We start from the raw sequence: 23,262 nt of genomic DNA, 5'->3' as shown, positions 1-23,262 counted from the left end.
CTCTCACTTCTACCAGACGTGGGCCAGGATTAAGTTAAACATTATAGTGTATGTAAATTATACATTATAGTGTATAATATAAATACACAATTTTTTTATATATGAAGAGATCTTGAATGTGTTCATGAAAAGCAAGTATTATGAAGAAACTATGTATGGGTTTCAAAAATTTTTTGCACCAAAATCAGCTCATGCTTTCATTCCATTTTTCCACGAGCCTTTTGAAGGCCCCTCTACAGGAAACAAGGCCAGCCATGACTGTGCTGCCACCTGGTGGAACATCCTGTAAGTGCAGAGGGATAAAGGGCCAAGGGGATTGGGCTCGCAATAACTACGTAAGTGCCCCCAGCATGGTAAACCGCATTACACAAAGATTCTGAGCTAATTGTTACCAAAATCTCACATTCTAGTGCAAGAACAGGCATAGAGAAAATGGAGACTAAAGGGGTACTCCAACTCTTCCATGAATAACACGTTCTCCCAGTAACTGGTCCAGAGCTTACAAGGTAATAAATCAGTGCTGAAAGAGTTCACCCCTTCCATGAAAGGGGATTGATTTTTTCATTTTAAACTCATTCTGACTAACAGAGACCAGAATGTGGGATTGGGAGAGTGAAAATAAGTAATATGTTGATTACTTAGCTCCAGTCCCCGAGGACTCTGAAACCAACTGAGGAGTTAATATAGGGGCAGTCACCTTTTCAGGCCACTCCATCCAAAACAGCCTAGTAATAAGTCCCAATAGTATCTTGGAGTTCTGAATGGGACAACATAACTCTTTAAAAGTCACAGTGCCAAAATGATAAGAAAGAGCTAATGTTACTCTGGCTGAGGTAACTTTACTCTGAGGGCTACTTACTCTGCGCTAGGCCCCGTCCTACACACATTCACAAAGTTATGGGCTAATTAACAGTCATGGGTCCCGTGCTATAGATGACAACACTCAAGACCCTGAGGAATGAAGGAAGTTGCCCACAGTCATAGGGTCTGGGCCCAGGCATTCTGGCTCTAGGACCTGAACCTTCCCAGAACCAGTCCCTTTTCAACCACAGCCTTTCTGACAGTCCTGCAGTGACACCCCAGTGGTCACCATAGGACACTAACCTTCATTTGGTGTTCCTCTGCCAGCCTGAGTGCCCTTTCCCTTTTTCAACTGGAAAATCCCTACCTATTCAGTGTGGCTCATATCAAATCTAGTCGTCAGCTCCTCCATTCCATTCTGAGTTCTGTACAAAGTATCTTCTATGTCTCCACAGCTTTAAGACTAGCAAAATGTTCGACATTTAGCACATACTTAAACATTGAACAAGTCTTGCTGAGGTGATTCCAGATCATGAGGAACACAGTTGCGTGCCACCTCACAGACAATGCTACAGTGAAGGCTGTGTGGACCATTATGTGTGTAACATTGACTGTCTGTGAGGTGGCATGCAACTGTGTTCCTCATGATCTAGAATCACCTCACTGAGACTCCCAGCTGCATGATCAGAATGTAAGAAATATGAAGGACACAGTGCAGCAATCACTGAGCAGAGTTTAACGCCACGTGGCTACATACTACCTGCAAGCCTACGAGTAGGGACCACATGCTGTGCTTTACCCAGTGTGGAGGAAGGACGTGAACAGGGATTCCTAGCAAACTGTTCGATGGAAAAACAGCAGGTCTTTTTGTCATTTGTATAAATACACCTATCTATGAGCACAGGAAAAATGTCTGAAAAAGCAGAGTGGTTCCCTCAGGCAAATAGGAACATATATGACATCTAGGGTTTTATTTTTTCTCTGTACCTTCTACTACTTCTTCCATCTAATTACTTTCATTTAAAAAAAAGGTGTTTATTTGGTTCTGTTTTTTAGTTTTGCTATAGGGCACGTGTGCTGACAGAGGAGAAAAGGAGAGAAAGTGAGAGACAGAAAGAAAGTGAGAAATCACACTCCAAGAGGGATGGCCACGCTGCAATCCTTCTCCTCCACTCTTCTCTCAGGATTTGGGGCATGCTTGCAGAGATGCCCCCTTCTCCTCCACTCTTCTCTCAGGATTTGGGACATGCTTGCAGAGACACCCTGCATGATTCTCAAGCTGCCAGGTCCAGGACTCAGACCACGTAGTCAGCCATGTGGGAAACCAGTTGCCTTAACCTCCATGCCACCTGTTGGCCCTGTTTGTTTTTTTAATAACTAAAAAAAATATTATCTCTTCAATTGTGTGCTGATTTGCCCTGAGACAAAATGATAATGTTTTGTATTAGAGATAAAATGGGGTTGAAGATTCAAACTCTTGTGTACACCCAATTATTTCCAAGAACGGGTCCTCTGAGGTAAAGTTTGGCTCCTGGTCTAAAGTGGAAGAGGGGCCCCTGCTGGATGGAAATCTCCCCCAAGTCCTACACCCACCCTCGGCTACAGGGTCCGATCTGCCAATCAGGAGACAAGACCTTATGGAGATGCCTCAGTCTCATCCCTAGACCAGGTGAATCTTCATTTCTAAATTAATACGGAAATATCTCTTTTGTGAATAAGAAGCCTTCTAGAATCCGAGTAGTGTGAGTCAGTGTCCCGAAGTCCTCAGGGAGCTTCTGAATCTGAACCTTCAGGGACTAGTTAGTAACTTTAGTTCAGCACCAGTTCTTGGGGCGGAGCCAGGGTCTCTGAAGAGATCCACCATGTAGTCCTCACCACTGGAGGGCTCAAAGGAAATAGTCCAGAGACACAGGGAAAACACTGTCATTTCTCACTGACTCAGACACCACTGAAGGACATATCGCTGGCTCTCAGAGTTTAGGACAGGTTAAACTGTCAAAACAAGGGTCAGGCGACGGTGAAGTATGTAGGTGACCATGACCCGGGCTGGCTGGCACTGGACTGCAATGTGAAGACCCTAATGGGGGCACCTGTCTCTCCCCCTCTCTCTCTTTCTTTCTCTGTCTCTCTCATGGAAAAAATAGAAGAATAAACTTAGATATGGAAAAAAAAGAAAAAAAAGCACATGTCAGAATTGACAAAATATGGAAACTGCATGCTGGTATGGTAAGTAAAACGTCAGAGAAACCCTCCCACCAATAGTGCAGAGGTCAGCCAAAAGTGCTGAGAGGCCTCAACCTGCAGCCTTTGCCCAGGGACAGCCTGCACAGAACTGACAGTCACCTAAGCGCAGGGCTGCTCCCTGCAAGCCACATCTGGTGATGGAAAGCTCTGGGGCGCAAGCTCTCATTCCTCAGCCCCCAGCTAGGAGACCTCGGGAAGAGAGGAGGACCTGAATTAGGGAGGCAGTGGGGGTGGGGAAGAGGAGGCAGACCTGGGGCGCAAGCTCTCATTCCTCAGCCCCCACCTAGGAGACCTGGAAGAAGAGAGGAGGACCTGAACTAGGGAGGCAGTGGGGGTGGAGAGGAGGAGGCAGATTGGGGAATAGACTGAATGTGGAGACCAGGAAGTCTGAGGAATCCTGAGGCTTCTGACAAGGCAGATGATGGTCAGGACTGGGATTACCAAGTAAGAAGCAGGTTTGGGGGAAAGGACCAGCTCTACTCCGATTCCGTTGTATTTCACATACTCTGGGAGGGCATGAAGCTCTGCTGGGGACTCGAGCTCAGGAGATAGTCTGGGCTGGAGATGGGGACTTAGAAGCTGTCAGTGAACAGAAGATGGCTGGTGCCATGGGTGTGGATGACACTGTCCAGAAAGTGTGTAGACAGCTCTAGGAATCTCAGAAGAGGCAGTCAAGGGAACAAGAAGAGGAGGACAGGGGGCTGAGACTCAGGAAGAGAACCAGGCAGAGAGGAGACTGTGTAGGTGAATGGGGTTCACAGATGCCAGAAAAGGGAGCAGGATGAAGAATGGTGTGAAATCCAACAAAGAGCTGTACGGATGCAGCCATTGGTGAATGCAACCAGGGCCAGGATAATGAAGGGGGCAGAGTAGGAGCAGCTGTAGGTGAGAGGGACATGAGGTTATGGACTATCCCAACCCTATCTAAGGCCTATGGCTGGGAAAGGAAAGGACAAGATGAGGCAGAGCTGAAAGGAGATGCGTAGGCAAAGGCGCATGTTGATTTTCCTGTGCGAAGTGTCCCTTTGTAAACATGGCCTGCCAAGGTTGGGTATTTGTGAGTCCTTCCCTCAGAGACCATTCCATCCTAAGTGGACTGATAACACTGAGCATGTTTAAGGGCTAAGAGAAATGAACCTGCAAAGAGGGAGAGGTTCCTGATGCAGAAAGACGATGGACAACTGATGGAGCTGCCTCTGAGGAGCAGAGGATGACAGAGAAAGCTCAGGTGTGGCCAGGACTTCATCTCTCCCTCTGCACACCTAGAAGAATGGCGGCCACCCAGCTAGCCTCTCTATAGTTAAGGTCCATAAAACTGATATAAACCAAATGGGCAGATATCAGAGAAAAGGAATTCCTAAAAGAACAACCCAATTAAAACTACCACTAATAACATGAATAATTGTAGCTGACATACAGAACCTCTAGACATGCCAGAAACCACTTGAAGCCCTTAACACATCACTGTTGTGTCCTCCCAACAACTCTATGAGTTGGGGTTTGTTACTATTGCCTTTCATGGGTGGAGACAGAGAAGGTGAGGAAACTTGTTCTGACTGGCATGAGACAGAGCTGAAACTGGAAAGCAAAGCGAATTTCCCCAGGGTGTGCTAACGCTCCAGCACCCTGTGTGAAGCTCTGCCACGTGTTTCTGTGTGGTGCTGGGGTTAGCTGGGGTAGCGTGCTCTCCCTCAGGCCCACAGCAATTTTCTCTCTGTCCCCTTTGGGTCTGGTGCAGCCCTGGCCTGGAGTTGGGTTCCATTCACGTCAATAAACATTCCCCCGTCGTCCTGGTGAACTGAAGAGAGGTTAACCATGCTCCCTGAATGAGCAACTACTGTAGGGCCATCTTGACTGGTGGCAGGAAAAGGTAGACACGGTTTTCAACCATAAAAAGAAAAGTGTTTCTTTGAAATTTAAAGCAAGGGAAATAAAACTATCGTTTTGTATGATCATTTACCTCCTTCCGAAAACACTTCTGGTACCCACAGATGATAACTTCAGCTACATTATGCAAAGTAAGAAACACAGGAATGGCCTGAAAGAAAACAGAACGATAAGAGTAACTATATTTTCTTTGATCTCATAATTACACGACTCTTGAATTTTCCTTAAAAATAAAGACAGTGAGACCCAGCCAAATGCTAGTTAGCACTGCTACTGGCAGGCTGAGGCCACATGGTAGGCTCAGATTTCATTCCTGGTCCACACTGAAAGAAGCCAGGTGCCGTGGTGCACACCCGTAGTCCCAGCTGCTTGAGAAGCTGAGGCAGGAAGGATTACAATATAATGAGACTCTGAGAAAGAAAGAAAAGAATGACTGACTGAGGAGTCTTTTAGCATTTACATACTACTCTGGTTTGAATGTGTCCCCAAAGTTCAGGTGTTGGGAACCCAATCCCTAATGCAAGTGTTGGGAGGTATGATCTTTAAGAGATGATGGGCCAGCAGGTGGCATGGTGGTTAAGGTGCTGGACTTCTACATGGCCAACCGCCATCTGAGTCCCAGACCTGATGGCTTGAGTTCTCACTTTCTCTGTCTCTCTATAGTCAAATTCAAAATAAATAAATAAACAAATAAAATAAAATAAATAATTCTAAAAAAAAGAAAATGAGGTGAAAAGGCCACAAGAATTCTCCCATCATGGATGATTACTGTCTTTACTGCTGGAGTGGGTTTGTCATCTCAAGAGTAGATTTGGGGGCAGCCCCATAGTATGGAAATTAAGCACTGTGCAGGGAAAGCCAGATCCCACATGGCCAACCAGAGTTCAAGTCCTGGCCCTGGCAGCTTACACTCCAGGCATACACACATACCCAGGATCCAGATGAGACGGAAAATTGGAGGAAAAAGGATTATGTCATTACCAGGCTCCATTAGGGGATGCTTTGTCTCTCCCCACCCCTCTTCCCCTCCTCCCCTCCCCCTTCCCTCTCTCCCTCTCTCTCATGCATGTGTCCTCTGTCATTTTTTTTTTAAATGGATTTGTTACAAAAGTGAGTTTGGCTTCTCTTTCTCTCACACACTCTCCTGCCCATGCAATAGCTTCCACTATGTCATGATGAAGCAAGAAGGCCCTCTCCAGATGCAAGTCCTCCATCTTGGACTTCCCAGACTACGGAACTGCAAGAAATAAATCTCTATTCAGTATAAATTACCCAGCCAGTGACATTCTGCTACGGCAACACAAAATGGATTACAACACACTTATAATCTCTCCAGTAAAAACTCTTACATGGATTACACTCTGTTGTGGCATTATTCTCAGTCGGAGTGATGGGGAGGTTCCCTTGCTGTAGCTATCAGCATCAGCAAACCTCAGTTAAGTCTCCTGTGTGTCTGGCATAGGAGGCACATTCCGTGGACCAGATGGACACACAATAGGAAGCCTGTCCCACCAGTGAGACAGAGCAGACAAAAAGGTGTCCCTAACCCAGGGCAGGGAAAGCAAGTGTCCTTGGAGAAAGTGAAGTTCAAAGTAAAAATGAGAACAAAGTGATGTCCTAGCATGAGCCAAACAAAGAGAAGAGGAGGAAAGTGCTGCAGACATAGGACCTGGGGGCAGTTGAGCTCAAGTGGAACATAATGAGGAAGGGGAAGATGGAGGGAGAAGAAAGTGGGGAGATAATCATGGGCCACACCAGGAATGGGTCAGTCCTGAGGCTACAAGAACCAGTGATTAGTTTTAAAGCAGACCTTGACATGACCTACACTTGTAGAGGAACTTGGGCTAGAGGGTATAGAATGGGAGGCAGAAATGACTGCAAATGTCCAGGGGTGTTGCAGGCAGATAAATGGCCCTTCCAAAAGACATTCGCATCCCAATCCCTGGAACCTGTGAAGGTTACCATATATGGAAACAAGGGATCTTGGCAAGTGTGAGTAAACCGATGGAGACATTATCCTGGATTATTTGTGGACCCTAAATCCAGTTACATGTACCTTTTTAAGAAGAAGGCAGAGATGTTATGTGCACAGAGAAAAATCTGAGGCTGGAGTGTTGTGGCAAAACAGCAGCCACTAGAAGCTGGAAGAGGTAAGGGACCGATTCTGCCCTGAAGACTAGGAGGGGGCACCTGTCAACACCTTAATTTCAGCCCTGTGATTCAGGGTCTTCAAAAAAGTTCATGAAAAGTACATACTAAAAATCTATGCATGGATTTCTTTCTTTCACCAAATAAATGTGTACTTTAATCTTATTAAATTTTTGAAAGTTCCTTACATTGACTCCAGATTTCTGGCCTTCAGAACTGTGAGGAAATAGGTTTCTGCCATGTTTTTGTTTGTTTGTTTGTTTTTGGGTTTTTTTTTTAGAGAGAGAGATTTTTGCTTAGAGTATGTTTGCTCGCCAGAGAGACAGAGAGACAGAAGACAGGAAATCACTCCCTGCCTCCCCAAGGGGGATGGCCATGCTGCAATTCCTTCTCTTCCATTCTCTTCTTGGGATTTTGGGCATGCATGCAAATGCACCCAGCATGAGTTTTAAGCCACTGGGTCTGGAACTCAAACCATAGTAATTACATGGAAATCCAGCAACAAAACCATTATGCCATCTGATGGTCTCGGCTTCTGCTGTTTTGTGTGTGTGTGTGTTTTTTCTTGTTAAAGAATTATTTTATTTATTTACTTTAATTTGACTGGAGAGGGACAGAGAGAGATTAAAAGTGAGAAAGCAAGCCACTGAACCATGGTCGGCCATGTTGGAGTCCAGCACCTTTAACCACCACGTCACCCTGCTGGCCCCAGTTTCTGCTGTTTTAAACCACTCAGGTACATGGTAATTTGTTACAACAGCCACAGCAAACTAATATAAGGAGTGACAGACGGTGGCAGTGAAGACAGAAAAAAGTGGCCACATAAAGGAAATATTTAGGAGACTGAACTGTAGTAAACATTTGGATAACTGGGATCAAGATTACACATATATACAAACACATAAACACATACACACACACACACAAAAACAAAAACAAAAACAATGAGAGAAGATACAAAAAAACTGTAATGGGGCTGGCCATGTAGACTAGCTAGTGGTTAAAGAATCTGGGTCCCACATGAATGACCATGGTTTGAGTCCCACTACAGTGGCTTGAAAAACTTACCAGGTGCATCAGTGTGCATCCCCAAAGATAAAAAGAGAGTAATCAGAGTGGAAGAGATTGCAGCATGACCACACCTCATGGGGGTCATCGTTTTACTCTCTCTCTACCTTTCTCTCTCTCTGGCAGGTACATGCATCCTCTGGAAATTAAAAATAATAATAATAATAACACCTCTGCAGGTTATTAGGATACACAGGTATCCACTGCACATTTCCCACTGCTGGGCTGTTTGCTAAGAATAGCTGTCTCTCTTTGATAGGTCATCTTGACAGGGTGAGAGGGAAGGCTTAAGGGGCAAACATCAAACAGTTCCTTTACTGTCTTTATTAATGGTGATAATGATGTTTACTGGAAGGCAGAAAAAGATAAAGAATAAGAGTACAGGTTCTGTCAGGAAGCTCCAGCTCCACCATCGGGTAGTGGAGCAAGGGACTGATGAGAATTTTCATTCCCTCCCTGGTAGTACAGGGTAACAGAATCTACAACCTGGAGCTGCTGGGAGGAAGGGCTGGAATCCTGTAGGAAATAAGGAGCAGGCCAGCCATGGTGTGGTGAGTAAGGTGGGCTGGATCCCCATGGCTGACTGCCCTGGTTAAGTCCTGGACCCATTGAGAAACACACTGGGCAAGTGTGCGTGCTTGCGTGCCCAAACTCCCAGGAGGAAAAGATGGAGAAGGGCGGAAGTGGGAAGAGCTGCTTTCATGTTCCTCCGCTCTCTGTGTCTCTCTCCAGCAAGTACTTAAGTGTACTAGCAAATTGAAAAGGTGGGAGAAGGGCAGCCAGTGGCATGGAGCTTAAAACAGTTGGACTCCACATGGTTCGAGTCCAGACATGGTGGCTTGAAAAATGCCAGGCCACATGTGTGTGTGCCCAAAATCCTGAAAAGGAGGAGGAATGGAGAAGAGATTGGGACATGACTATTCCCTATGAGGGATGCTTTTTCCTCTCTCTGGCAACTGGAGATTACCCTCTAACAGATGTTTTTGTTTGTTTGTTTGTTTTTGGGTTTTTTTTTTAGAGAGAGAGATTTTTGCTTAGAGTATGTTTGCTCGCCAGAGAGACAGAGAGACAGAAGACAGGAAATCACTCCCTGCCTCCCCAAGGGGGATGGCCATGCTGCAATTCCTTCTCTTCCATTCTCTTCTTGGGATTTTGGGCATGCATGCAAATGCACCCAGCATGAGTTTTAAGCCACTGGGTCTGGAACTCAAACCATAGTAATTACATGGAAATCCAGCAACAAAACCATTATGCCATCTGATGGTCTCGGCTTCTGCTGTTTTGTGTGTGTGTGTGTTTTTTCTTGTTAAAGAATTATTTTATTTATTTACTTTAATTTGACTGGAGAGGGACAGAGAGAGAGTAAAAGTGAGAAAGCAAGCCACTGAACCATGGTCGGCCATGTTGGAGTCCAGCACCTTTAACCACCACGTCACCCTGCTGGCCCCAGTTTCTGCTGTTTTAAACCACTCAGGTACATGGTAATTTGTTACAACAGCCACAGCAAACTAATATAAGGAGTGACAGACGGTGGCAGTGAAGACAGAAAAAAGTGGCCACATAAAGGAAATATTTAGGAGACTGAACTGTAGTAAACATTTGGATAACTGGGATCAAGATTACACATATATACAAACACATAAACACATACACACACACACACAAAAACAAAAACAAAAACAATGAGAGAAGATACAAAAAAACTGTAATGGGGCTGGCCATGTAGACTAGCTAGTGGTTAAAGAATCTGGGTCCCACATGAATGACCATGGTTTGAGTCCCACTACAGTGGCTTGAAAAACTTACCAGGTGCATCAGTGTGCATCCCCAAAGATAAAAAGAGAGTAATCAGAGTGGAAGAGATTGCAGCATGACCACACCTCATGGGGGTCATCGTTTTACTCTCTCTCTACCTTTCTCTCTCTCTGGCAGGTACATGCATCCTCTGGAAATTAAAAATAATAATAATAATAACACCTCTGCAGGTTATTAGGATACACAGGTATCCACTGCACATTTCCCACTGCTGGGCTGTTTGCTAAGAATAGCTGTCTCTCTTTGATAGGTCATCTTGACAGGGTGAGAGGGAAGGCTTAAGGGGCAAACATCAAACAGTTCCTTTACTGTCTTTATTAATGGTGATAATGATGTTTACTGGAAGGCAGAAAAAGATAAAGAATAAGAGTACAGGTTCTGTCAGGAAGCTCCAGCTCCACCATCGGGTAGTGGAGCAAGGGACTGATGAGAATTTTCATTCCCTCCCTGGTAGTACAGGGTAACAGAATCTACAACCTGGAGCTGCTGGGAGGAAGGGCTGGAATCCTGTAGGAAATAAGGAGCAGGCCAGCCATGGTGTGGTGAGTAAGGTGGGCTGGATCCCCATGGCTGACTGCCCTGGTTAAGTCCTGGACCCATTGAGAAACACACTGGGCAAGTGTGCGTGCTTGCGTGCCCAAACTCCCAGGAGGAAAAGATGGAGAAGGGCGGAAGTGGGAAGAGCTGCTTTCATGTTCCTCCGCTCTCTGTGTCTCTCTCCAGCAAGTACTTAAGTGTACTAGCAAATTGAAAAGGTGGGAGAAGGGCAGCCAGTGGCATGGAGCTTAAAACAGTTGGACTCCACATGGTTCGAGTCCAGACATGGTGGCTTGAAAAATGCCAGGCCACATGTGTGTGTGCCCAAAATCCTGAAAAGGAGGAGGAATGGAGAAGAGATTGGGACATGACTATTCCCTATGAGGGATGCTTTTTCCTCTCTCTGGCAACTGGAGATTACCCTCTAACAGATTTTAAAAATAAATTGTATGGATCTGCGCAGTATGCAAGAGCACCACAGGAAGGTTGTTAATATTATTAGCTGATCGCCTCACCCTCGGCAGTCTCCGCTGAGGACCACCCTAGGTAAACAGTTCTGGCTTAGAGAACCTACTTCGAGTCCTTGGCTTGAGGGGGCAAAAGAAAATCTTGGACAGGCTAATCACGTGGCACATTAAGGCAAAATATCAAAGGGTAACTTAAATCTTATCAAATTAAGACCTTATTTAAAGTGGCTTTCGCAGGCCATCCAGGAGGTATGCTGGTTAAGGCAAGCTGGACCCTACATGGCCGACTGTGCCATTCAAGTCCCAAACCCAGTGACGAAAAACAAGCCAGGTGCATCTGCGTATATCCCCAAAGTCCTGAGAAGAGAATGAAGAAGGGATTGTGGCATGGCACCCCCCCCACCCCCGGGGGAAGGAGAAGATTTCCACACTCTCTTTCTCCCTCCACCACCACCCAAGTGCACATACCCTATAGCAAATTTTAAAAAGAAAAAAAAGTAGGTATGTTTTTCTATATAGTCAAGACTCTAAGAATGACTCAACAACAAAAGGTCCTACCATATTTCTCCAGAAACTACCATAAAGCCCAAACCATCCTTTTTAAAAAATGTATTTCTTTCTTTTGGAGACAGAGAAAGTAAGAGTGAAAGAGAGAGAAAGAGAGATTGACATAAGTCTGTCAAAAAGTAATTGACCAAATTCAACTACACTGTGGACCAATTAATTTAACTACTTAGGGGTGCAATTTACAACTAACTTATTTATAGAGTTCATCAGTTTAAAATTCAATGTTTCAGCCATGTACCATTGAAACTGTTTTCTGATGACGAGGAGAAATTGGTAACTATTACTTAGAAATTTCATTATTCCCATGCTTCTCTGGGTGGAATTCTGAAGGCTTGTTATTTGTTCAGGTGTTGGAACTGAGTTGAATAGTTTCTATGAAAAACAACGGCCCTGCCCACAGGCACAGGCGTGGGTCTACAGAGAAGAGGATGATTCCCTGCTTTAAGTACAAGTCCTGGGTCAGCTTCTCAATTTTTGTAAAAGAATGTTAATCCTACCTTCTCCTCTTTGGGTGTTTTTTTTTTTTTTTTTTTAACATGTGTAGGTATATCCTTAATCTACACTATGAAATAACTCTACTCCAGGCCCTTGCCAAAGAAAATAACTGAACTGTTGACTGCCCAATTTCTATCAGAGTCAGGCATGCAAGAAAGGATGTTCCTAGAGCATTGTCCAAGGGTAGACTTCCCACCATGAGTAGCCAGATAACCAGAGACCTGTGGCTTTTACCTGCAGAGAACTGCTCCTTTCAAATTGTTCTCTGTCATCAGCCTCTGAATGCACTAAGAATACTAGATATTTGGTTACTGTCGCACATGTTATGAAACACCTGACCCCCCCCCCATTGTCCACTACCCTTCAATGAGGACCCAGAAAAACTTTCACTTAGACCTGAGAGCAAGAACTTTGCTTTTCTTCAGCAGTGGCTCCACTATTATGTATCTTTTTAAGATTTATTTTATTTAACTTTATTTATTTATTTAAATTTGACCAGAGGGATAGAGAGAGAGAGGGTCTGGGACTTGAACCACAGTCGGCCATGTGGGAGTCTAGCGCCCTTAACCACCACACCACCTGCTATTACCTTATAAGCACTGAGAGTCTTGTAACTTTTATTTGGCTTCAGAAAGCAGAGGGCTGAATTCAAGGCACAATTTTATTTATGTTGTGAGATATTACGACAAATGTCTATGTGCTAAATCTGCGATTTCATCTCATTCTACTTGCGACCTTTTGCCTAAATTTCTTCCAAAATTCTCTTCATAAAAGTGGTTATCTTGTTTTGATTGTGATTTTTTTTTTTGAGAGGTTTTTGCTATAGGGCGTGTGCGCTTGCCAGACAGACAGAGAGAGACAGAGAAAGAGAAAGTGAGAAATCATCCCCCATGCCACAATCCCTTCTCCTCCATTCTCCTCTCGGGATCTTGGGCACGCACACACACGCACCTGGCTGAGTTTTAAGCGACCGGGTCCGGGACGCAAACCGCGGTTGACTACATGGGAGTCCAGTGACATAGCCATTATGCTAACTACTGGTCCCATTGATTGTAATTATTTTTAATAACTTACAACATGTCCTGTTTGGAGTATGGCGAGGTATTTAAGTGAATATATACATACGTGTGCATACATACATGTGAATATTCACAAAATGATTTTTATAAAGTACATTGTCTATTTACATCTTATTATTCTGTCATTAGATAAATGCCTTGAGGGGAGAGGACAAGATTGCCCTTTCCCAGTGTATCTCCAGGGCAAGCTTAGAGGCCTTCTCTGCCCTTCCTTTGTGCATCACAAAAAGTAACTGATTTGTGTTTGGGGGCCTTCTTGTATGAAAACAATTAAAATTGTTAAAATACCAGGAGCCAGGTCAGTAGGTGGTATAGTGGTTACAATGCTGGATTCCCACACGACTGACCATGGTTCAAGTCCTGGATCCGGCAGCTTGAAAAATCACACCAGGCACATGTACATGCATGCCCAAAATCCCAGGAGGAGAATGGAGGAGAAAGAATTGCAGCAGTGCCCATCCTCCCCAGGGGGTGATTTCTCACTTCCCCTCTCACTGTCTCTGTCTCTGGCAAACACACATGCCCTACGGCAAAAACCTTAAATACCAGGAGCTCCTCCAGTGTGACGAGATTCCAATCCAAAGAGAGATGCATGGGACTAAGAAAAGGTCCTCTAATGTGGAATAAAGCTCAGCTGGAATGTGGGCAGACTTGCCCGCTCAGTGAATTGCTATTTCTGGGGGGCTTCTCCCCAAGTGCATATAATGAATCCAGTTAAACTAAACATGCATATCTCACAACGCCCCAAAAGACTTCTTAGTGAGATAAGAACACATTATCACCTTCTCCTTTTCATATCATTCTACCAGAGCCCAGCTTTCCTTAAGCTATAGTGAATACATTTAACATGAAACTTATCATGTTAACCAGTTGTAAGTATACAGTCCAGTGGCATTAGGTGCATTCCCACTGCTGTGCAATGATCACCACCATCCATTTCCAGGACCCTTTATCTTGCAAAACAGAAAGTTTTTTTTTTTTGAGAGGTTTTTGCTATAGGGCGTGTGCGCTTGCCAGACAGACAGAGAGAGACAGAGAAAGAGAAAGTGAGAAATCATCCCCCATGCCACAATCCCTTCTCCTCCATTCTCCTCTCGGGATCTTGGGCACGCACACACACGCACCTGGCTGAGTTTTAAGCGACCGGGTCCGGGACGCAAACCGCGGTTGACTACATGGGAGTCCAGTGACATAGCCATTATGCTAACTACTGGTCCCATTGATTGTAATTATTTTTAATAACTTACAACATGTCCTGTTTGGAGTATGGCGAGGTATTTAAGTGAATATATACATACGTGTGCATACATACATGTGAATATTCACAAAATGATTTTTATAAAGTACATTGTCTATTTACATCTTATTATTCTGTCATTAGATAAATGCCTTGAGGGGAGAGGACAAGATTGCCCTTTCCCAGTGTATCTCCAGGGCAAGCTTAGAGGCCTTCTCTGCCCTTCCTTTGTGCATCACAAAAAGTAACTGATTTGTGTTTGGGGGCCTTCTTGTATGAAAACAATTAAAATTGTTAAAATACCAGGAGCCAGGTCAGTAGGTGGTATAGTGGTTACAATGCTGGATTCCCACACGACTGACCATGGTTCAAGTCCTGGATCCGGCAGCTTGAAAAATCACACCAGGCACATGTACATGCATGCCCAAAATCCCAGGAGGAGAATGGAGGAGAAAGAATTGCAGCAGTGCCCATCCTCCCCAGGGGGTGATTTCTCACTTCCCCTCTCACTGTCTCTGTCTCTGGCAAACACACATGCCCTACGGCAAAAACCTTAAATACCAGGAGCTCCTCCAGTGTGACGAGATTCCAATCCAAAGAGAGATGCATGGGACTAAGAAAAGGTCCTCTAATGTGGAATAAAGCTCAGCTGGAATGTGGGCAGACTTGCCCGCTCAGTGAATTGCTATTTCTGGGGGGCTTCTCCCCAAGTGCATATAATGAATCCAGTTAAACTAAACATGCATATCTCACAACGCCCCAAAAGACTTCTTAGTGAGATAAGAACACATTATCACCTTCTCCTTTTCATATCATTCTACCAGAGCCCAGCTTTCCTTAAGCTATAGTGAATACATTTAACATGAAACTTATCATGTTAACCAGTTGTAAGTATACAGTCCAGTGGCATTAGGTGCATTCCCACTGCTGTGCAATGATCACCACCATCCATTTCCAGGACCCTTTATCTTGCAAAACAGAAAGTCTATACCCATGAAACGTGGACTTCCCTTCGTCTCTAAGTATCCCACATAAGTGGAATCACAGGGTAGCTGTCTTTTTATGACTAGATTATTTTATTCAGTGTAATGTCCTCATCCCTGTTGTGGTATGTGACAGGATTTTCTTTTGTTAAAAGTATATTAGCCTGGGAAAGCCAATGTATTCCTGCTCTAGTTTCCATAAGCTAACCAAGACCTCACATAGAAATCTGGTTCCTTAGTAAGTAGCTAAGTTTCAGCAAATCACAGCAGCTACACTTCAGTCAATCACAGACAGCCTGCCTTCTTTTTTTTTTTTTAAGTTTTTTTAATTTTTTTTTTTTTTTTTTTTTTTTTTTTTTTTTTTTTTTTTTTGCCAGCCATAGTGTGTGTGTGTTCACCAAAGAGACAGCGAACAGAAGACAGAGAGATGGAAAGTGAGAAATCACCCCTGAGGGAGGATGGCGATGCCATAATCCCTTCTCCATTCTCCTCTCGGGATTTTGGGTATGCATTCACACACACCTAGCGTGATTTTCAACTCACCAGGTTCAGAACTCGAACTGTGGTTAGCTATGCGGAGGTCCAGGACCTCAACCACCACGCCATCTGCTGGCCCCTGAAGTTTTCCTGTTAGTGCTTTCATATTAAGGCTGAATAAGTTTCCGCTGTATGTATACACTCCATTTTGTTTATCTATTAATCCACTGATGGACATTTGCATTGCTTTCACCTTTTGGCTATTATAGATAATACTCAAATGGACATGGATACACAAGCATCTTTTTATGTCTCTGCTTTTAATTCCTTTTATTAAATTTATTTTTATTTTATTTCACAAGTGAGAGAGACACAGACAGAGACAGAGAAAAACAAGTCAGGCCCACATGCACATGTGCCCAAAATCCCAAAAGGAGAAATGGAGAAAGGATTACTACATGACCATTCCCTATAAGGGGTGCTTTCTCACTTTCTCTCTCTCTCTCTGTTTCTCTTTGGAGTTCATGCATCCTCTGGCAAATTGGAAAAGAAAAAAAGAAAGAAAAAGAAAAATCAACAAAGAACTCTTCTTCTCTCTGTTATCTACAGAGTTAAGTCGGCTTCCTCCCAGGAGCACACATCAGAACAGACTGTCAAGGCCTCATCAGGAAAGGAGACCTTTCTGCAGCAGAGCTACCCGGAACATGTTTTGCATAACAATATACCCAGAATTTTAACTGAGTACTTTTCCCCCAATTCCTTACGGATTCATACAGCTGACAGCTTGGCACAGCATGTTAATATCTGTTTTCGATCCAACACAAACTGTACCAGTGCCTCATGTTTATACACCCCATGAATTTCTAAGCAACTATGCAAAAACAAAGAACTCAGAGAACAAAGAAAAGATGCCTGTTGAGTTCTTTTACTAAAAAACAATAATCAGTGTCTCCTTTCTGCCCTCCTCCCACTCTAATTTGGTATTTGGTTTTCAGTTGTTTCTCTTTGTTCAAAGAATTTGAATTGCAACAGCTTCTTTTTACCTACTGAAGAAGGTTGTGCTCAGGGCTGGCCTCATGCACTGGTAGCTAAGAGAGCCAGATCCCATATCACCCAATGTGTGGTGGACCCAGCAGTTTGAAAACACTTTGGACATGTGCATATGTGTGCCCAAAATCTCAACAGGATTGAGAAATGGAGGCAGAAGGGATTGTGGCATGACCATCCACCATTGGAGAGAGCTTTCTCCTTTCTCTCATTTTCTGTCTCTCACTGGCAAACACCTGTGCCCTCTAGCAAATTAAAAAAAGAGAGAGATAAGAAGGCCTTGATCTAGGTAAATGCCACTCAGAGTGCTGGGTTTTCCAAAGATAAGGAGCGTACAAAAGAATGTAAACCAATGTGCTACTTCCTTTTTTCATTTTAAAGAATTATTTTTTTAAACTTTATTTATTTACTTTTTTTTTTTTTTTGTAAATTTGACCAGAGAGACAGAGCGACAGAAAGAAAGAGAGGGAGAGGGGGGAAGTGAGAAAGCAAGCTATCAGGTCTGGGACTCGAATGGCGGTTGGCCATGTGGGAGTCTGGTGCGCTTAACCACCACGCCACCTGCCAGCCCCACTACTTCCTTTTTCAAAATGTCCTGCTATTAAAATTAACAAACAAACAAAAACAAGCGAAAAACCAGGTCAGCTAAACAATGTGCTTAGTACTAAAGTTGACGTACATCCTGGCAGAATCTTTTCATGGACCGGTAACAAAGAGATTGGCACACTGAGACCAGGTGGTGGCACAGTAGTGGCACTGCTGGACTCAGATGGGAAAGGTCCTGGGTTCAGCACTCAAGACCTCCCTGGTTACACCAGATGTACGTATGCATGCCAGATCTGGGCTTGCTGATACTGGGGGTGGACCATGACATCATGACCCGGTGGCCTGGTACTAAAGGGAACTGAATCCCACGTAGCCAAAATGGTGTGGTTCAAATTTCAGCCCCAGCAGCTTGAAAAACTGAGCTTATGTGTATGCATCTCCCAAATCCTGACAAGATGGAGAAATGCAAAAGGAGCTACAGCATTAACCATGCCCCACTGGGAGGATAATTTCTCCCGCTGCCTGTTTTCTCTCATCTCTCTAGTGAGTGCATGGGCCCTCTGGTAAATCACACTCCAGAAAGCACTGTTCTAGGTTACTGAACTTCTCATCTGCCTGAGAATGTACTAAACTGACATTTACTATTGAGTTTTGAGAGGTTTTGGCCACCTATTATCAGCATCCCTATTAATGCAAGGCACAGGTTAAAATGCGAACTGGGGTCCAGCTGCTATGGCACAGAGATCATGCAAGTGCCTGCAAAGCTGGAAGCCATATGGCAGCGATAGGTTGAGATCCCCAGGTTGGCCTGAAATTATACCAGGTATGCATGTGTGGGTACCCGGAATCCTGAGAAACTGGTAAACTAAGAAAAAGGAAGACAGCTTGACAAGTCCCTGTCAAAGGTGTCTCTCACTCTGGCTCCTCCCACCCCAACCCTTCCTCATGTGTGCATGCACTAACATTTAAAAAACAAACACACAAAAAGAATACAAAGGGGAAGAGGAGATAGGAGTAGTCACTCCCAATATTCTAACACTTACCAGTCTGGACAAAGCTCTGGACCCAGCATAGATTATACCCACAAACAGCACTGACGCAGGAAGCCACCTCAAAACATCAGATCTAGAGAGAGGGATATACTTTATGTTAAAAAAAAAGACCTAGCTAGAAGGGCTGACTCTTCATATGCTCCAACTACAGCAAAGGGAATTGTCTAGACATCTCTGACAGACTTGTTAAGCAAAATATGGGCATATCCATTTGAAAGACTGAAAAAGCAGAAGCCATCCTACCTCTAAGCCCTGTCACTTTGCCACCTGCCTGGCATTGCTGATCCTAGAGGTGGAAATGTAAAAGGCCTTGTCACAGGCTGGGAGACAAAGAGGTCTTATTTTTCTTAAGAGCATTATATATTAGTTTTTAGATTTCAAGTAGGCCAGAAGTTTTGAATCTACACCAAATTTTTTAAAATAATCTTTAAAAAGGTTATTTACCTAGAATTATATATATCAAAAAGACACCACAGTCAACATTTATTGAGTAAACTTGCAACAAACCAGGCAATATGCTACATGTATCTTTTAAAAATCTGTACAACAGGGGTCAGCAGGTGGTGTGGCGGTTAAGGCACTGGACACCCACATGGCCAACAGCAGTTCAAGTCCTGAACCTAGCAGTTTCAAAATAACTCCGGGCAGCCACAGAGTTCTCCACCCGACCCCTGCTTTTCTCTGTCTGTCCTTTCTCAGTCCACAGCCCTTCCCCTCTGGATACCCTATCTCTTAGTCCTAGGGCTGGGGCATGTAATGCCCGAACAGGGACCCGAGTACAGAAGATAAAACAAGTGGAAACTCAAGAGTTTGGCGGGAAATAAGAGAGTAAAGTAAAAAGAAAGTAGAGAGTAAAATAAGGAGTGGATGTACAGTTCAGCTGGGTGTAAAACAGGGGAACCTCTCGGAGAGAGAGAGGAAAAAAAAAAAAGAATGTTGGGTATGTGTGTGTGCATGCCCCAAATCGTAAGACGTGACTAAAGAAAAAGGGATTACAGCGTGGCCATCCTCCCTGGGAAGAAGGTGATTTCTCACTTTTCCCCCTCATTCTCTAGTGCATACACCCTATGGCAAAAAAATAAAAACTAAGGAGAAAGAAAATCTAGACAACAATCTTCTGAGGAAGGTATTACTACTACCTCTTTGTGCAGATGAAACTGAGGAACAAAGAATTTTAAGTCATTTGCCTATAGTTAGTACGTCTGATAAATGGCACGGGCAGAATTTGAATGCAGGTCTCTTTGGCTCTAAAACCTCACTAGTTTTTTAGACCAGGCTTCACCATGTCAAGAATTTTCTGCCTTAGCCTCCCAGCTGAGACTATAGGCATGTACCACTACAGCTGGTTCTTTTTCAGACCAGATCTCACTATGCTGCCCAGGCCAGGCTTGAGCTCACGATGCTCCTGCCTCAGCCTCCTAAGTCACTGGAGTTACAGGTGTGCGCCGCCATGCTCAACCTTTATTCTGGACCAGGAATCAAGCCTGGGCCTCTCATGTGACTCCAGCCTGTGAAACACAGGTCTTAGCAGCAAGTGCCACCACAGCTAAGCCTCAAGCCTTATTTTCCCACCATCTTTTTATTACTCTGTCCTCATGGACCTCATAATCTAATGGAAGACACTGACATATAAAGAGTTAAGCTGAAAATATGATATGAGTTTGCTCTGATAGCAGACCAAGCAGCTAAGTATCTGAAGAATATTCTCTGTTATCACCAGTCCCACTAAATAACAGATGCCTGCAGCCTCAGCACAAAAGTGAACAGAGAAAGGAGGATGCCATCCTCCATCCCAATGGGTCACAATATTAAGCTCACATGAGCAACAGAGACAGGATACAGGTCCATGACCAGGAGGAAGAAGCCCAGCAGACTGCTGCAGAGGAAGGAGGGGGCATTGGTGAAATAGCAGCTAGTCTAGCTGTAGGGGGACCAGGACTCTAGAGCCAAAACAGTCATATCTTATTCCCTCTCAAAATAAGCAAATAAAACTCCTGTCCAGCTCCATATGCTTAAGAGATACAAGTACCCAAGTGGCTATGGACACAAGCTAAAGAAAACACAGGTAGGGAACATCTTTGTTTCAATTCGTCTACCCTAAAATATAAAGAAATAACTTTAACTAGAAAGAACACACACAGTTTTGGTTAAGCTAAAGAGACTTCTCGGAACTGCTACCAGACAGCTGCGTGAGCGTTTGTCTTCAAATGTAGGACTATGACCCAGGCACGGGGTCAAAGCAAGTGGTGGAACTTCAGACACCTGCAGGAGAGGTAGCAGGCTGCAGAGCCCCTTCTGAGCAGTCATCAGGAGACAGCTGCCTTCCTCCAATGCACACCAGAGTTGCTTTCAAGAATAATAAATAAAGGGACCAGCAGTTGGTGTAATGGCTATGTCGTTAAGACTCCCACATTAGCTGAGCACGGTTCGAGTTCCGGACCCAGTGGCTTAAACTCATGCCCAGCGCGTGTGCGTGCGTGCCCAAGATCCTGGGAGGAGAATGGAGGAGAAGGGATTGTGGCGTGGCCATCCCCCCTGAGGGATGATTTCTCACTTTCTATTTCTCTATCTCTCTCTGTCTTTCTGGCGAGTGCATGTGCCCTATAGCAAAAACCTCTCAAAAAAAAAAAAAAAAAAAAAAAAAAAAGAATGATAAATATGTGTGCCTGAAAACAGGTACAGCAAGGCAGGTGTGAAAGGATAGGGCTAAATGGAAAAGGAATAAAGAACCAAAGGGGCTCTGGACTTGTATTGTTTGAAAGTATCCAGGTTCTTATTTCACTTTTAAGAATATACTTCAACTGAAAGTCAGAGAGCACAGGAGAAGTGTAGTTTATGTAAGAAAAGACCTGAGGGAGCACCAGTCAACAACCCACACACAGGTGCAAATTCTTAACAAAAGATTGGTAAACTAATGCATATTTATGTGTCTTAAATGAACACAAATAGATTATTTCATCTAAAGAGGATTCCCTGATTATATTCCAAATGACCCACTGTCTGATAATGAGTCAGATAGTGGAAGATATTATTGTCTCCCTCACCCTCAAACACAGTATAAGTCTTACAAGGGTGGGAACTGTGTTTTCCTCATATAAAATACATGTAAAATACTATATTGATAAATGCTACAAAATAGACCAAATGACTATGCTATAACCACAAAAGCTCTGCCTTAATCAGTAGTAATTTTAAAAAAATGTTTTTAAACTTCCCCAGATATGTGATGTTTGAGATAAAAATCCAAAGTTTAAACTAGACATAGGAGATGGGGGAAGGACAGCGCAAGGGACACACGACATTACAGACAATTTAAATATAGCATGCGTAAAGGTCCTATGGGAAAAGGAGTTTGGAGGATGAGTGTAGCTTGAGTAAGGGGAGGGACAAACCCAGAGGTAAAAAAAGGTATAACATGATCTGATTTGCATATTGCTCTGGGGCTAGCAGATGACATGGTGGTTGGGGCACTATACTCTCACATGGTCAACCATGGTTCAAATCCCAGACCTGACAGCTTGTTTTCTCATTTTCCCTCTCTCTCTCTCTGTCTCTCTCTGGTCAAATAAAATAATAATAACTAAAATTAAAAATTAATTATTCTTTTTAAAAAAGGAAAGAAAAGGTGCTCTGCCTACAGTATAGATAAGAGATTGAAATGGGGTTAGGATGGTATCCTAAGATGGGAAAACTGGAACAGTTCTGACTGGAGAAAATTGTAATTCAGTCTTATAAATTATGGAATAGAGACTTTTCGGGGACACAAACAGAGATGTCAGGACATAAGGACCGGGGGATCCTTCCCATCATCTAGTGAGCAAGATGTACTATTAAATATGTCTTATAGGGGCCAGCAGGTGGCATGGTGGTTAGGGTGCTGGATTACCACATGGCTGACCACAATTCGAGTCCTGGACCTGTGGCTTGAAAAACATGCCAGGTGTGTGTGCACGTGCAAGCCTAAAATCCCAAGAGGGATTGTGGTGTGGCCCTCTCCCCGAGGGTCATTTGATTTTTTTTTTTTTTTAATTCCTTACTCCTTTTCCTTATCTTTTAGTTTGGGGAATAAAACCCAAGTACTTTTTTTTTTTCAAACATAATTCTCCCTTTTGTTCATTTTTTTCAAAGTTTACTGATTTACTACTTCTGTAAAGGAGGGGGAAAGATAAAGAGGCACGCATCTCAACAGAGTCTTTACAATGAGACCCTCTGCCAGCCTTATCCAGCCTAGATTACAGGCATGCAAGTACCCAGGATGTACAGGGAGGCCCAGGGTGTGATCTGAGATTTTTCCACGTGGGTTCAGTTGTTACTGCCACACCACCTTATGGCCCCATTTTGTTCACTATTAACAACAATAAAAGCCATCAGCAGTTTGGTTAACACTTTGTCACAAACTTATTCCTCACTGCTATGGTCTGGAAGTATTTCCCAAAAATTCATATGTTGAAATCCTAAACCCAAAATTGATGGTTTTAAGAGGTAAAGTCTTTGGTGGCTGATGAGGCTATATGGGCAGAGTCCTCATAAATAGACCTCAAAGAGCAGCCTTGTCCCTTCCACCATGAGAGGACACAGTGGGAAGACACTGTCTATACATCTGAAAATGGTCCCTTATTACACAACAGATCTGATGATGCTTTGAACATCCCACCTTCCAGAGCTCCAAGAAATCTATTTCTGTTGTTTATAAGCCAACCAGTCTACAATACTTTGTCATAGCAGTCCAAATGATCTAAAACATTCATTAACTATTTATTAAACACTTATTTTATTCCTCTAACTGGTTAATGAAAATGCAACTCTTAATAA

At 43.7% G+C, this 23,262-nt stretch overlaps 1 protein-coding gene across 5 annotated transcripts in view; it reads right to left on the bottom strand.

The window, feature by feature from the left end:
• SLC35D4 (solute carrier family 35 member D4) overlaps positions 1–23,262 on the bottom strand; it is a 127,822-nt gene that overhangs the window by 81,237 nt on the left and 23,323 nt on the right. For all 5 annotated transcript variants that reach the window (XR_001371064.2, XM_006157660.3, XM_014591294.2 and 2 more), the window contains 2 exons: positions 18,442–18,523; positions 5,006–5,083 (listed from right to left, as the gene is read on the bottom strand). Coding sequence is in view for 4 of the 5 variants with exons in the window: in XM_006157660.3 (XP_006157722.1) it covers positions 5,006–5,083; positions 18,442–18,523 (160 nt within the window). In the remaining variant the exon portion in view is untranslated. The remainder of the gene's footprint in view (positions 1–5,005; positions 5,084–18,441; positions 18,524–23,262) is intronic.

The sequence above is a fragment of the Tupaia chinensis genome, unplaced genomic scaffold (assembly GCF_000334495.1).
Source record: "Tupaia chinensis unplaced genomic scaffold, TupChi_1.0 Scaffold000550_1, whole genome shotgun sequence".
Taxonomy (NCBI): domain Eukaryota; kingdom Metazoa; phylum Chordata; class Mammalia; order Scandentia; family Tupaiidae; genus Tupaia; species Tupaia belangeri.
The sequence above is the reverse complement of the archived record's forward strand: the minus strand, read 5'-3'. Positions and strand labels throughout refer to the sequence as shown.